General features: G+C 38.7%; 1 protein-coding gene across 2 annotated transcripts; it reads right to left on the reverse strand.

The window, feature by feature from the left end:
* Positions 1-397: 397 nt before the first annotated feature.
* Positions 398-16547, reverse strand: RNMT (RNA guanine-7 methyltransferase). 2 transcript variants are annotated; one of them, XM_054636659.2, is made up of 11 exons: positions 16408-16547; positions 14826-15089; positions 12498-12630; positions 10870-10992; positions 9709-9824; positions 8612-8793; positions 7855-8019; positions 6606-6723; positions 4837-4938; positions 3381-3414; positions 398-2198 (listed from the first exon to the last, which is right to left on the reverse strand). In XM_054636659.2, the coding sequence occupies exons 2-11, from the start codon at positions 15057-15059 to the stop codon at positions 2161-2163; spliced, it is 1245 nt and encodes a 414-aa protein (XP_054492634.1). In that variant the 5' UTR covers positions 15060-15089; positions 16408-16547; the 3' UTR covers positions 398-2160. The 2 variants fall into 2 exon arrangements, with proteins under 2 accessions (XP_054492634.1, XP_054492642.1); XM_054636667.2 differs by lacking the exon at positions 16408-16547 and adding an exon at positions 15859-16179.
* Positions 16548-16787: the final 240 nt, after the last annotated feature.

A 16787-nucleotide genomic window follows, 5' to 3' on the forward strand; every position in this document is an offset into this window, starting at 1 on the left:
GGAGCCAGGAGAAGGCTCAGGGCAGCAATCTTATCAATGCATTCAAATACCCAAAGAGAGCTTGTAAAATGGCTCTAGGGCCTTTTCTGTGTGCCCAGTGACAGGACAAGAGGCACACAATGCAACACAGGAAATTCCCTCTGAACACCAGGAGATTTTTACTGTGAGAGTGACCAAGCACTGGCACAGGTTGTCCAATGAGGTTGTGGACTCCCCACTAGTGGAGCTGTTCAAAAGCTGTCTGGACAAGGTCCTGGCAACCAGCTCTGGGTGAACATGCTTGGGCAGGGGTGGGGGTTGGACCAAATGACCTCCAGAGGTCCCTTCTGAACTCAACCATTATGTGATTATGTGATTGATATGTTAAGATTCACTTAAAAGAGGAAAGACACTTCACTGTACTCTCTCTGTTTTTATTATTCTTATTTCTTCCAAAAATAGCATAACAACATATTTTCAAATGAAATTTGATACAAGAAATCCAACAAAACTAGCTTTGACGCACACAAATTTCAAAGAAACATTTCAGTACTTCTAAAGTGTCACCATTTTTAGCAGTTTCATAAGTACTAATTCTAGAAAACAAGAACATCTTATTGTCTTAATTTCAGCAGCAGAACTGACAGATTCTACTGCTTCAGTGAAGGTTACAAGTGTTCTTCTAGACAACAAAAAATAGGAGTCATGGAAGAGAGTACAACCTAATTACAGGGGGAAAGCAATACAGGTAAAAACTCTTATAATTTGAACATTTAAGTCTTAACAGAAATGTTCTCTTCTAGGTTTGCTATAACTTTTCAAAATACTCATGTACCATCATCATTTCATCTCTAAGTTAAATCTATTGCCCAACAGCAGCCATCTGCTACTGTTAGCCCAAAACTGGAGAGAGGAAACATGAAGTATTCAGGCCTTTTAAGTAATGGCTGGCTACAAGCACCAGGAAAACCGAGCTAACACTGTAGAGAAACCCCTAAGCCAGCTCTAAGAGACTAACAAGCAGTTATGACAGTAGTTAGGCACAGTTCTGCCTACTGGTATCATTTGATTACATGCCCAAAGTAAGTATGTGTCTCCAATTTGGGGATTGTTACCCACAGGCACCAGAGTGTGTGTGCACATACACAACCCTCCCTTCCAGAGACAACTGCTGGTATCCTCAAATAATACACAGGCTCCCCTTTTGGTTCATGATCCATGACATGACCATGTTTTTTATGCCTTAAGACTGCAATGAGGTCCCCATCACCACCAACAGCTCATTCTACTGCCAAGCCCATTTGGAATTTTATGAAACAAGAAAGAAAGGCATCCTAAGATCTGTCTAGTAAGTTTCAAGAAACACTAAAACTATTGAAAAGTCAGGAGAATCTTTAATACAATAAAAAATGTTCAGTAATCTGACGTAAGCAGCTGTTACTGATTACCGCATAGCCATATTTGGAAAACGAAGTCGAGATTTAAAACATTAGAAATTGAGTACTTTCAGAGCAGTTTTGTACAGAACAAAATCATTTAATCTTAAAAGCACCATGAAGTGACACTACATATCAGCAAGCAGGAAAAACAAGAACATCATGGGATTTTACCATGTAAAATACACCATGAATACCACTAAGGTAGATTTACAATGCAGGCTTGAGCACAGCACAGAGGTTCTCAAACTGACTTGGTTATTTTTTGCTCTGCATGCAATGTAGACATACCCTCTATGCTGAACAGATCTCATTATGAATTAACTGAGCTCTGCTGAACAGTGTTTAGGCCCTCATTCTGCATTATCAAAGTCAATGTTCTTCCATCAACTTCAGAAGGTGCAGGGTCAGGCTCGTAATCACAAACATACTTCTACAAACAAAACATTTGTTTCTAACAAAGTTATGTGAGTTCAAACACAGGTTTTGAGAGCATGCAGATTGCTTACAAATGCTTAAAAAGACTGGTTCAGAATCTTTCTTATATATACACACACAAGTCCATCTGTCACAGACAGGCAATGTAACTCTGAATCACGAGCTTGCTCTAGGTTTTGGTAGTGTCCTGCACACGTCTGATAATTAAAAAATAAAAAATAAAAAAATAGTTGCCACAATGGATTTCTGATCATTCCAACTTGCACGTGGATATGATCCCTTCTTGCTGCATCCAGTATGTGAAGTTTCATGGTTGCTTCTCAAATGCAAATACTAAGTAAATACCTAAAAAAGAAAATGAGAGTATTTAAAGTTTCAGCTTCCTTGGTGACTCAATTAAGTTTTCAAAATGTAACCAGGTTGATATTATGCCCAAACAACCTGTTAGCAGATTATTGAAATGACAAAAGATCTTATGATTTTCCAGCGAGTTTTACATGCTTTCAGAAATGTGAATCAAATTCATAAACTACTGTGCCATTCTACATAAAAAGAACATTCACTAGCACCTAAAAAGTCATGCAAGTTAAGTTTAAAGACTCCTTCATACCTGCAGTAATGGACAATCAGGGTTGAAATTATTAAATTAATTTTAATTGAAAAGTGAATGAACTCATGATACATATTACCAATTTTGATGGACAAAGATGAAATGATAGCATTTTTTCAAGTCCAGAACAGTATGATTCTATTAATGGATACTTGTACAATCCACACCAGCACCCTTAGTTGGCATATATTACAACAACTTAGTTGGCATATATTCAGTGCCAGCTAAGCCAGATGTTTCTGTGCTCCACACCAGACAGACATGTTAAACCAGTTACTTGAGACCACATTTATGGATTTCCACTTGACTTCAACTTTTATTTTAAAGAGTGAGGTGCCATAGCTACTTCCAAATCTTTCAAGACAAGATTATCAGACATTCCTCAGCAACAATGCAAAGTTCCATGTAAGGAACAAGCTGTGCTAATACTATTATCAGAAGCTCAATACTCCATATGTTTCTTGAAAAATAGACTCTTAGGAAACACAGTAATCAGTGAACTTTTAAAGGTATAAATATTTTTTTAGGTATGAAGAGGTATAAAATTATATAAAAAGCCCCTCTCAAATATCTAATTGAGATAATACTTCTAGATTGCAGGAAATTTATGTCTACCTTATAATTCACAAATTCAAAAATTAGATAAAGTAAACAGCATTTTTTGCTTTTAAACTACTATCACAACCAGTATAATGGCCTGCAAAAACACCAGTCCTGGTTGGCTGCACTTACACATTTCCCTCACAATTTCTTGAGATGTGCACACTACATAATCTATACACAGACATTTTGAATTACACAAATAACAACATCTTATTATATTTAAAATCTGGATTTTCTTCCATGACTAACAGGCTATTTTACACACTTTTCAAAGCAGTCATTCAGTCAATAGTATTTTCAAAACCATTACTTACTTGTTGCTTCCCATTCAGATTTACTCAAGGTTCCCTAGAAGGGGACAAAAAAAACCAGTTTCAACAAAAAACAAGGAAACAAAAAAACACTGATTTAGCTCCACTTTTCACTGACCAATGCCTAACAACCCACACTGACTGGCTATTTAGGGGCAAGGAAAGCATTACTGTAGACCACAGATATTTACAGCTCCACTACAACTACGATGGTCGGGAACTGGAAGATCCAAATAATGGAACACGCTTAAATTAAACAGGTACAGGAGAATGGGCCAACAGTCTGCTGGTCTGGATGCCCCTGCAATGCAGAGCATGCCTGTGTCCATCACCACCCAGCAGTGTGACCTGACCTGGCTCCAGGTGCTGTTCAGACCGAGATGCCCAGTGTGTGTGCAGAAGCCAGGAAAAGGCCTTACACCATGGTGCTGCCACCTTCCTCAGGAACACTGCCTGCCTCAGCCCAACAACACTCCACAGCCCACAGAAACTCTGTTTGCAAGAGATGCTCACCCTCACTCACACATTCTGGAAAAACAGCCTGCCTTCCAGCCTTGGAAATTCCTGGCTCAGCTGATCAGATGAAAGCAGGGCAAGTTCACAAGTAAAAAGCTGGTGCCATTTACCCCACCACTTAAGAAACATAATGCAACAAAAAGCTGATTTTCTGTTCTGCCCACTCCATGCCCATCCAAGGAGTTATCACTGGGGCCATAATATAGTCCATATGCTACCCACTGACCAAACCTTCACCTTTTAAAATAGCACTTGGCAACAGATGTTTTTGGTCTGACTTGGCTGTTCTCATGTTCTTAAGCCTATTCCTTAAAATAAGCATTTTTCTTTTTAAAAATTTTTGAATTTCTAATGTGAAGAGCAGGTTTCTTCCTTGATACAGGATTTTTATATGTGCAGTAAAAGGACTACATCTTCAAGAATTCAGAATGTGAACAGTAAATGAATCAATGATTTTAAAAAAACCAAACAACAAAGCCAAGTGGAAAAACTTTAAGCTGAACACCCTCATGCTGTATTGATGAAAATGGAAAGAATGATTTCAAATATATACAGTGTTATGAAGAAAGCTTTGAAGTCTCCCATCAGAGGATTGGAATTAATGCTTTAAATCAGTATTGAGAAGATCCAGACATATAAGAAGATTCATCAAATTAAGAATAGTTAAAAAGAACAGCTGTCAAGTAAGATGGAAAAAATATCCTTTTCCTTCTGCATGATTACAAATTTCTTAACAGCTACCAAATAAGGTAAACTTGATTCTTTGAGTATGGGATATAGGTGAGATGAACCCCTCAGCCCTGCAGCTCTACAATTTTTCACATGCAAGGAGACAGCCATACCAACTTCACTGCAGTTGAAATGAAGAAGGCAGCACAGTTTGAAAGATCAGGACCTCAGTTTTAAGACACCATTATCTCTAGTGAAGAATGAAGGAACTTACCAATGGTAACTTTGCCTTGCCATCTTTGATAAACTCTTTTGCATGCTCATAATCATCAGGTTTATCAGAAACAAGCCTGGAATCACCATGTGTAGAATATGGCTGGAGAACATAGAATTAAACATTGAGTAGTGAGATACATTAATCACATCAAGTAAAGGGTTTGTCACAACGCAGTCCACGACAGAAGTCAGTAAGTCTTAAAAATATTTTAAATTTACATCTTTCCTTTATAGCACCCTCAGGAACAGGTCTGATGTTCCCTACTTACCAGAAAATCTGACACCCAAGAATTATAAATTAAGTTTTATCCATATATCTCTAAAGCAGGGGAAACAGAATAACTATAAAAACTCTCCTTCATGTACAGCTCATTATGAGCATTGCCCAGATATACCTTCTTATAGAAGAGCAACTATACCACCAACTCTTCAGCAGAAGTTCTAAGAAATGAGCAACTACAATTTCAAGCAGAACAATTAAAATGCTTCAATAACACTCAAGCTGTAACAGAAGTATACAACAGGTTCTTCAAAACTAAGATGTACTTATTAAGGATCCCAATTACTACTGATCTGTGTAAATAATCATAAAAATGCAGTTCTCAGATGTAAGTGGCCACTACCTTAAGAGAACTCTCTCTTCCCCAAGAGGGAAGATGGTAAGGCAAAGGCTGTGTCTGTGCTACTGCCAGTGAGAGCCCTTACAGAGCACCATCACTTTTAGAGTCAACAAGTGCAATCAACTTGCAGTCTGACTCAGATGAGTAAGTCACCAATTAGTTGATCCGAGAGTTTTCTGTAGAAGAATTCTACTGTTTGAGGGAGGAGGGAAGCACAGATAACTGCAAGTAAAACCAAAGCCTCAGAGGTGGCCTGGAAAAGCTTCTCTGAAGCTGTTAAAGTTATCCAGGGTGAGAGTTGGAGGATAAACAGAAAATGCAAGAACATTGGGCAAAAATATATGCTCGGTTACAGTTAAGTACCATTTTCTTCTATGAACACAGACTGTGCTTTTATTCCTACAAAGATTCCTTTCTGTCTTTTCAGTCAATATTCCTTGCACAAAGGTCCAGTTTTCAGTCTCTCTGCTGAGGAAGAAATGGATTACAGTCACCACTATCTGACACTTGGCCTGACTCTTGGGCTTCTGTTTCCTGCTTCACAAGAACAGAAACTTGCCTCAGTATTGAAATATTATCTTCAAAACTTGAATCATCTATTGGGTGGGACCTGTGCTGAACTAAGAGAAGAGTGTGAGGAAGAAGGAGAGGCAGAAACAAAGTGTTATGAACAGACCACAATCCCCCTTCCCATGCAGAGGAAGGGAGAGGAGGTAGAAAGGTCATGAGTGAACAAATGAAGCTGAGCCTGGGATCAAGCAGTGGGTGGGACAAAGGTATTTTTAGGCTTTCATGTTTCTCACCTTTCTACTCTTTTTTTTTTAATTAATTAAATTAACCTTCTCCAAGTTCAGTCTGTTTTGTCTGTGACAGTAATTGCTAAGCAATCTCCTTGAATTTATCTTGACCCACAAGTTTTTTTTTTCTGTTTTCTCCCCCTTTCCTGTTGGGAAGAGGGAACAAGAGTGCAGGTCAATGGGTGTCTGGCAGCCAGTCAAGATCAACAACCAGCCCCAGGAACTAAATACTTTCTATTTGTGGTCCTTACTTAATTGTAAAATGTTCACAAAGGGAACTTCAATTATTGTGCAAAAATTAACAAGATGTAAAACTCTATTAAAATCAAACAGGTCAACTCCAAATTTACCTCCAAGGCCTGCATTCTCCTTAACAGCATTTTATGCTCCTCGTTCTTGATTTTTTCTTCATAGAATTCCCGAAACGTCATTTTGTAGACTAATTTCATACCATGCTTCTTTGCCATTCTGTCAAAATAACAAACCTAATTAGGGAAGCCACAAAATTATTGTAGCTTTATTTCCAAAGGAACAATTTTAAGCCACAGTGACATCTTATGGTATTCACTAAAATAACACTTCTTTACAACTTGTTTCCTTAGTAAAGACATTTAGATTAAAAAAGCTGCAGTTCCACCACAAATTGCACAGTTTTGTTTTTTTAATTAGGACATCAAAAATCTACACAGAAGTAATTTACAAACGTTTTAATAGAAAAGATCTCTTCTCCTGAAACATATAAGTTCTATGTGGACTTCCAGAAAGACTACACTTTTCCCTGCAGTATCTATCATGTCAGATATTATGAATATATTTAGAGAACTTCTTTTTACTGTATTCAGTAGCTTATATCTCAATTTTATGTTGACACCATGGACATGCAACACTGAAGTTACAGCTGTAAGTGACAGATGCTGTTATTTTTCACAGAGAATTACAAATGAAGCTCTTGAACAGGCTTGAAGGGAAAGCTTAATACTGTTTAACCATACTGAGCTTGAATAGCAGGAAAAAAAAACAGTATGGAAAAATTTGTCTGTACCTCAGGATACAGCTGGGAAAACCAAATCCAAGGTCACAGAGAAGTAACAGCAAAATATATGCTTACAGATGAAGATCATTTAGAGGAAGAAAAAAATCATCATAGCAAAAATCCTATTAACATCTAAGGAAAGGTGGAGAAGACAAGAAAGAGGCACCATGATGAAGGAGATGCACAAGAAAGCTTACTGACAGACTAAAAAAGGGGTAGAAAGAAACACCTCAAAAAGTTACAAATCAAGAAGAGAAAGTTTTAAAGGTTTGCTGACAGATCCAATATATCAGATCAGATGGTCCCTCATGAGACATAGTTTAAATCCTTACAGCTTCTGACCAGAGCATCTTCAACAGAGTTCAATGGACAGATTACAGATATGGATAGAAATGCAAGAAACCTCTGTATGTGAAGTAACAACAAAAAAAATTAATAGCTGAAAAATATAATAAGAAAGCCAAAACATAATTTTCTGCAAGCATTATGCAATGACACATAAACTAAACAAATGTTTATTGTGTTCCACAGTTTTTATTGTATAATAAATTTAAAACGTAACTTACTCTTCCAGTAAGGGAAAGTAAACCAAAAACTCAGGGACATCAACCACTTCTTCCAAATGAAAATCATACTTGCAGCCAAATAAGGGATAGTCTCCCTTCTTTTCAAATTTTACATTGTACACATCATTCCCAAATGAATTTGTTTCTGAAGCTTCGAGTCTCTTTCTATAGAATGAGATATACACAAACATTTATTGACCGGTATTGAACAGGCAGAGAAAACTACACATAAGAAGCCTGAAAGTATTTGTCCCAGTAATACTCAGTGATCTCTCTAATTTCCCACTTCCCTTATCTCATAAGGCACTGAAACAATGAAATGAAGCAGCATACTGGGTTTTAACAGGTTATTATTCCCACACAACACACCAAGGACAAAATGGACCTAGAAGATGAACCTTTAGCCCAGACACACAGACAATCTACATGGACAAGACAGGCTTCTAGAAACAACCATAAAACCTTGACAGTTTTTCCCCAGGCTGTGGAAATTTTGACACTAATAAAGTCATGACAGAGGGATGAAGTGTATGAAGACCTGTATTCCCTAACAGAAGAGCCATGAGGACATAAGACAAGGGTAAGTATTACCTGTTTGAGTCAAGTTAATGAGTGAGATTCTTTTTTATTCGATTCCAAAATTGTTGCAAAAAATTATTTTTGCTTGCACAAACATATTGGAGCACTGTAAGAACATCTATCACTTAACAATGCTTCCCAGAGTTTTGGAAGACTAACAGGATATAAGAGTACTTACACAAGTTCAAAGCTGTTTGGAGTTGTGCCAATGAAATAACCTCCAGGAGAGAGGTTCCCACAAGCATTTTTAAGCATCATGTCAGCCTGCTCATACGTCTCAAATGAATAGTGGTACACAAATTGACAACTGCAAATGTCAAAGCGCATATCTGGATCATTGTACTTGGATGACAAGAGATCCTGCAGCAGATAAAATAGAAAAAAAAAACTACAGAAACATGATGCACTTAAATCTAACAAATACACTACATTCATGATAGAGACCAAAAGTCAGGAAAATTAACTTTTATGTACAAGGACAGACAGAACAAAGCATGCAACAGAAAATACATATGCATCTAAAACTAAGCTGTAATAGCAACATGAAATTATCCCTTTCTTCCCTAGCCAAGTCTCTCTTTCCTCTCCCCCAAGTTGAGAGATGACATAAACCTGCAAGAGACTATTTCTCAGAAGAAGGAAAGCCAACCAAGAATTCAAGCAGACCCTTCATGCAAGGCTGAGAACAGGTTCAGCTTTTCCACAGATATGCTGGAACCAGGTAGGTTCTGTATCAGCCTCTATCAGCAGGGCACTCTCAGCCTACACTTCTAGGAAGCAAAAGCAGTTCTGTTTACAAGACTGTCTCCCCTAAGGCTCAGCCATGCATTCACCACTGCCTCCAGACAGTCTAAGAAACCTGCTCTACCACACAAGTAGAGGTAGTTTTAAAGGTACCTATTATAGTAACCAAAAAGAATTTTTCCTTTCTAGTGGCAAAGTGTTAAATCAGCTAAATCAGAAGAGGTCCTTTATATATTCCAGCATTCACCAAAATAGTTTCCAACATCCCATGGTGTCTCACATAACTCCAAAGCTAAATTCTGTTCCCCTTGTCAAGTAAAGAATAGTGAAAGCCCCAGATTTACTATCTGGAAAAGAAAACAGCAGCAAAATGCACCAAAGTACATCTTAAGCAACCTTCCAGTAACCCCTATGTCTGATTCTCCTGTCAGTACAATAATCCAACCTTAAAAATGTATATACCCAAATTGTTGCAACACTACCATAGAGAACAATAAATCTCCAAAATATTACAAAGCACAGGAACTGTACCTTGGTACTATCTGCTTGTATGAATTCTGCATCAAAAATATGTTCATTATAGCGACACCGGGATTTCATTTCTTCATAGCGGTGCTTGCACTGCTGCACAGAAATGTCAGCAATGTCTATATATGGAAACAAAATAAACATAATAAATATAATGAATGGAAGTTTTAAAAATGTGTACACAGCTCCAGACAAGAAAGCTGGAGTGATTACTGGAACACAGAAGGTACAAAAAGGTAGGATAAAAAAAATGAACTTCAGTTCCATTAAAACAGCTCAGCTCCCTGGGATTCTTAATAATACTCTTAAAAATATTAAAGATGTTGAAATACATCTCTGGTATGTCACATATTCTAAGACTGCTTCTTTCTCAGTCATTGAAGACAATATGCAATGAATTCACCTAAGAACTTTGTAAGTAAATTGATTAAATGTATTTGAATGCTGCCCACTGAATAATGCAAGAAAGAACTCTAAAATGTGAAGTACACAAAATAATTCCCACTGAAAGAGTTTTAGGGAATTTCAGTCCCTAATTAGATTTGGAGTTAAGTAATTCTTTCTCTGATTATACTTGGGATACTTTCTGAGAAAAGGGAAGATGTATCATTCTCCCAATATCTAAGCCAATTATTCAAACCAGAAATTTTTTTAATCTGCTTTCGCCTCTACCCCGTTTCTGAGTCTGAAAATCTTTAGTTGATTGTAACACCCAAGACCATTTTTTTCTCACAACATTGGGGGGATTATTTGGTTTTTTAAATGCAACTCTCCTGTATGTGTTTCAGAACAATTAAAAATACTACAAGAGATTAGATGTGGAAGAAAAGAGATAAAATAAAAAAAGTCAGTCTTTTCCCCAGGGCCACATTTTACTTAAGGCAACCTGTGGCAATGGTATTTTTCTTTAGTGATACCACTTTTTATATTATAGTGACACCAGTTTTCAGTTGAACTGAAAGCTAAATATTGATGAATCTTATATTTCTGCTAGCAATCAAGTCATATCTTCAGATTAAAAGACAAAACACAACTTTTTGCACAAAAGGTGTACATTACATTCTTCGATTGACTGGAAAAAAAGAAATAATAAAATACTGGAGGTGTACTTGGTTTCCCATAAAACCTGATGTAGTTTCCCTAGAAAGTTATCATACTTCTTACCAGTACAGACGAGTTTTTTAATTCTGCCTTTTTTCCATTTCAGTAAGTCTCCACCTTTCCCACATCCTAGATCCAAAACAGTTATATCACTCTTCTTCTGTCGTACCCGGTCTATAAATTCACCTAGAAAAATAAAAACCAGGAGCATGTAAACATCTCTGCACGTGTATTGCACCTAAAAGCCTAAAGAACCAAAAGGAACTGAGAATTTTAAAACACTCAGACCTCACATTGCCTATAAATCTCTTAATATTACAAACTTAAATCTCTTTTTTTTTTCTAGAAGAATGAAAGGAACCACAAACTTTTAAAACTGTGGAGAAGATTAATATTTTCTGTGCTCAATGTGCTCTGCATGTAACTTGACTGAGGCTCTGAACTGTTTCCCTGGCTAAGGCAAAACTGCACATGGCTAAACAACCATCCTGGACACAGGGAGACAAACAGGGTTCCCTTTCATTAGCATGATAATGAATGCAGATGTTATTTGAAAGTATGGGAAAGCCTTTTGCAGAAAGAAAAAGCCAATTAAATGCATCAACCACAACATCTCCACCCAGTCACCTTACAGAAATGCATAATGTTTTTCACTCACTCTCCCAGGCTTTGCAATAACAGTAGCTACTCCTTTGCTGTCTTTCTACCCTACATACACCAGTCACATTTTTTCTTCCCCTCGAGGCTGCCTAGATTCTCTCTGCTCTGACTGATGTTGGCGTATGATGTAAAACATATCAGCCTGCTAGCAACTTTTCTTCACAGTAGGAGATATGAAATATGTTTTGATACAACTGCTATAAAGCCACACTGCTGAAATTCTTTGTGACAGAAAGGCTTCAACACAGGCTTGAGGAACAGCTTTATAGAAATCTAAATATTGCTTCTAACTGCTCTGATACAACACAACAAAAAGCAGCATGCTAAGACAAATGGTGCCAACATCTTCTGGCACAGATCCCTCTTCATGAACCTGTGGTGCTGTGCTGATGATTCTTTTCTTTGTTGGCAGATATTTGATGGCTTTGTTTCCTCAATTTGGAATTAATTTGTGGAACAGCAGACTTTGCCTTTAAATAAAAACCTACTGACTCTTAAAGAACTACATCCTTTAGCTTTCCATCTTTTCAACCACTGACTATGGGTAATATATGGGTAATACAGAAAATATTTATGTGTTCAAGCTTTCTGCAGAACTGCTTAACTAGGATCTGAACAGAGAGTGCTTCGGGAAAATGCCTAAGAAATTATTTGAGATAGATTGAGCTGTTCTTGTTTGAATCTAAGAACACTTAAGTTCTTTATGATTTAAAACTGTACTTTTCTCTTTAAAAATGCCATGGAGAAGAATAGTTTCCAGTATGAACTTTTTAAGTCAGTTGATCTTTAAAACTTAAGCATATGCTTAAGTTGCATATGCCACTTAAGGATATGAACTCCAACAATACAAAACACTATCACAGAGATTCAAATTAAATATAAATATAGACAATTTACTGTAGCCGAAAAACTTACTATATATTATGAAACGAAGTGTTATACTCAACATCAGAAAACAGAAAAAATTACAGTTTGATACAAAAGTTCTTTACATTTTAATCATGTCTAAGCAATCAGTTAAGGGAACTTACCAATGAGGACACTCTTTGTCCAATTATTAAAGTTTCGGAGGTAGAATATGCGAGACTGGCTACGTTTTTCCAAACCAACTTCTTGAAGTTCATTATAATGTGCAGCTACAGCTTGCCCATGGCCAATCACATGCTGCAGAAAGGAAATCACACCACAGAAGATACAGTCTCAAGCAGTCAATTCTTTTTATGACTTAGTCATTTAATCAAAAGACACACATGTTCACTTCAAGGATTTAAGAAGGCAAACAAGCAATACTATGAAGAGCATCATCATTATAAAGAGATTTCCCATATCTGTCCTGGTACTGATGTCAGTATTTCAATTATCACAGCAACACTCACAAACTTAATCCCCTTTTCAGTTTATTCAAGCAATTTCTGGATGATAGATACTGCCCAGCATCTTTCCTTCACAGAAATACTTTCAGTTCTCTAACACTCTCAACCATGCTCAAAGAACACGTTTCATTCTTCTTAAGTCTGGGACAGAAGTAAAGGATGTTCCTTCTCAAGGAACTTTGAGCCTCTTCAAAGACCCTGTTTCAGAATTTCAGTGTTTTCATGTGACAGAAGTGTATAAACTGCCAATTTAACCAAAAGGCCAACTGCCTGATGTCACATTAAGGTCCAAGTGGATGACCCCACTGCCAGAGATTTAAACAGACCATGATAAAGGAATGAGAGGAATCATTTGACAACATATTCCATATAATGCTTAAGAGGTAGTTGTAGAAATGTCTCTGATTTAGCTTTAACTCAAAATACTCCAAGAGATTTCTGTCCAGCCTTAGCTTTAAGTACTACAAGACAGTACTCTCCCCTATTACACAGAGAAGCCATCTACATACAGATATTATGCTCCCATACAGATATTATGCTTCATATATATGCTCCCATATACATGAAGTGAAAATAAATTATAAGTAAAACCCAAAGTAACAGAACAGACACAACCACAACCAGCACCGACTCTATGAGGTACAAAAGCATTTGAAATAACAGTACAAACCAGAATGAAGCCATTAAAAGCATTCCTAACAGCTCACTACAGAAGTCAATATTCCTGCATCTTGCTAATCAAATAGCAGTTCCTCAAGGGAAAAGAAGGTTTGGCTGATAGAGGTGAATTCTTCAGTGTTTCATATACTTCTGGAAACATTCAGAATGAACACAGCCTTACTTGTCTGTGAAATCTTCATAACCTCCTCACCTGTTTATTACCACACTGGGCTGACCGATACTAACAAGTATTTTGATGACTTCTATTCTTTTCCAGGGTAAGCACAGATGGCTCCCTGAATAGCCACCAAAGGCGACAGAAGCTAGAACAGCTGACACAGACAAGTGTGGGGGACATGCTCATACAAACCATTAGCACATCTCAGCTGCAAACTGCCATCAGCAACATCTAGATGGTGGCACTTATGCTCAGTCACCTCTCTCCATCCTTAGGCTACACAAACCCAAGGTAGTTCTTGCTCATCTAAGCCTTATTCTCCCTTATTAAAAGGATGAAAGGGTTAATAATGTTTCTACCACAACAAAGGACACCCTTTATTTTGCCAGACTGCGAAGGCATATATTAACACACGGAGAAAATTCTGGGCAGATAAACAAAACTCTAGGTCAGACATTTTCAAATTATATTTAAATATCCTGAAAGGATGACCTAGAGTGGATATTAAAGCATCAGCTTCTACAAGCTCATACATAATAAAGGACAGCATCATGTAAAACATTACCCTTTTCACCCTCCCAGGTGGACATATAAAAGGACATACATTTTCTGCTGCTTTTGAAGTCTTAAAATACAAAGAAGCACCTGTAAGTCTTTCACTGCTTCACTTTGCCAACAAATCATACTGAAATTATATCACAGAGGATGCAGTCTGTTGAGTTTTGCAAACTACACAGTACCTTACCAAGGAAATAAAAGGACAAAATTACCTTATGGAAGAACTTCCCAAGCACAGGTAACTAGACTAACACACAGATAAACAACATACATGAGAACTGAGTTCAAGATATGGAACCTGGACTAATGCCAGTAAACCCTACACTACACTACCAGATTGCTACCACAAGGAGGATGGAACAGTCTTAGAATTAGACTAAGTATGTGCTGAGATGATCATCCTAACTGCAAGGCCTCTTGCTCCTCTGTGAAGCCCAACATCATTGTGCACCTGTTACTTCCCTAGGAAACATTTCCATACTTGTTTTGTGCTGGCTCACAGGCATCTACCATAAATATTTTCAATTTTTTTCTTGAGCTAAGGCTTTGAAACAAGGATTTGAAAACAGCTCAAAATAAATGATACTCACTGCTTTCTTAGCAGGTTCATCTTCAGAATCTAAATTCTTCCTCTTTGCTCTGCCATCCTGACCACCACCATCAACTTCTTTGTCATTTTCAGTGGACTGCTCTGTACCTGAAGCAGAAGTATTGCCTTCACACCCAACACCTGAAGCTGACTCTAAAGCAGGAGGGGTTTTCTCCACTTCTTCATTTAAATTCTTCTCTACTTGCTGTTCTTCTGTCTTGGTTACTTCAGCCATTTTGACTGGTCCACTGATCAGAATGGATATCTAGAGGGAAAAGAAACAAACCACCAAGAATTTTCAGTGCTGAAAATTTCACTTACTTGTGGTTACAATCGTGACCTTCAAACATAATATTGGTATTTCACCCTAGACAACATCTAGACTTCAAATTTGACCAGCTGTTTAATAAAGGCAGCTCAATAAAACATGTGGAACTTAAAAGTACTCATTAGATAAGTCCAAATTAAGATAAACTGTTACTTTTCATTTTAGAGTCATCTTACAAATCTTTATTGACTCAACTGCCAAATGTTATTTGTTTTTTTCTTTTCCTTCCCATAAAAGGTAACCTACAAATCAGTTTATGTTTAGAAACACAGAGAGATTCTCTCAAATTAGTAAATTTGTTATTTAAACTGATATGCTTTGAAACTGATGTCTTCAAATAGAAGATCAAGATGGGTTTTTATGAGCAAATTTTCTTACCAGTTGTGGATTTTCCAGTTCGCCAGGAATATCCACTATGCTCTGAGCTTAACTAATATGTGGAATATTCAGTTGCACCTGTATTTCCACATCTGCACCTCACAAATATCAACAGGGGCTGCAGGACTGCAAACAACTCTTACAAAGCTCACTTGGTCTCCAGCACATCCCAGCCTTCTTTACACTAGCACTAGGAAGCAGAGCACCTACTTTTTAACAAGGCATGGGAGAGGGCAATTTGGCACCCCCTGTTCTGAAAGAGTGGCCTAAAGCACCAAAAAAAAAAAAATCCAAAAATCACATTTAAACGCACCGTATCCAGGCTCACTTCCTAATGAGGGCCGGAACACATCCACTGAATGGACCACCACACAGAAGCACCAGAGCAGCTTTCCTCGGAACAAATGGCCTCAAAGTACGACTTACAAAAATAATTCTTCCACTACTGCACAGCACCACAGCGCTTGGTTTGCGAAGCAGCAGCAGACCCCTCGTTATTCTCACCGGGCTATTCCAAGATGTTTCGAAAGCCCTAATTGTGAAACGATCCTACTTTCACAGCTAGCGATAGCAACCAGAGGAAGCAGCAGCAGCTCCTTCAGCCGGAGAGCTCAAAACGCCTGCAGTGATGTGGGAATGGCCCCGCCGGCCTCGGGACGCTCCCGCCCCCTCCTTTCTCCCTTCCCTCCTTCCCTTCCCCCATGACGGGGCTGGGAGGCCTCAGGGCCTCCGCTCCCGTTAACCGGGCGGCGGCGCCCGTGGCTTCTCTGCGGCCCGCCCGGCCCCGCTGTCCGGCGAGGCCGAGAGCTTCGGCCGGGCCGCCGGTCCGCCCGCGGGCAGGGAAGGCGGCCCTGCACGGCCCCGGCCCGGCACTCACCCGGCTCAGCGCTCCGCCATCCCTGTTTGTGGAAGTGACGGACCCCCACGGCGGCGTCACGTCCTGGGAGGGACCGCGGGGAAAGGGAGCGGGAAAACGCGGCGGCGCGCGGAGTCCTGTGAGGAGCGGCTGGGGCTGCTTAGCCTGGAGAAGGGGAGGTCTCGGGGGGACCTTATCGCTCTCTACAACTGCCTGACTGGAGGGCGTAGTGAGCTGGGACCAGCTTCTTCCAGCATGCCAGCTCTGGGAGAGGGGAAATTTCGATTACATACTAGAACAAGTTTTTCACTGTGAGGATGCTCAGGCGTTGGAATAGGTTGCCCAGGGAGGTGGTGGAGTCGCCCTCCCTGGAGGTGTTTAAGAGACGCCTGGCCCTTGCG

The sequence above is a fragment of the Agelaius phoeniceus genome, chromosome 1, assembly GCF_051311805.1.
Source record: "Agelaius phoeniceus isolate bAgePho1 chromosome 1, bAgePho1.hap1, whole genome shotgun sequence".
NCBI classification, from domain to species: Eukaryota; Metazoa; Chordata; class Aves; order Passeriformes; family Icteridae; genus Agelaius; species Agelaius phoeniceus.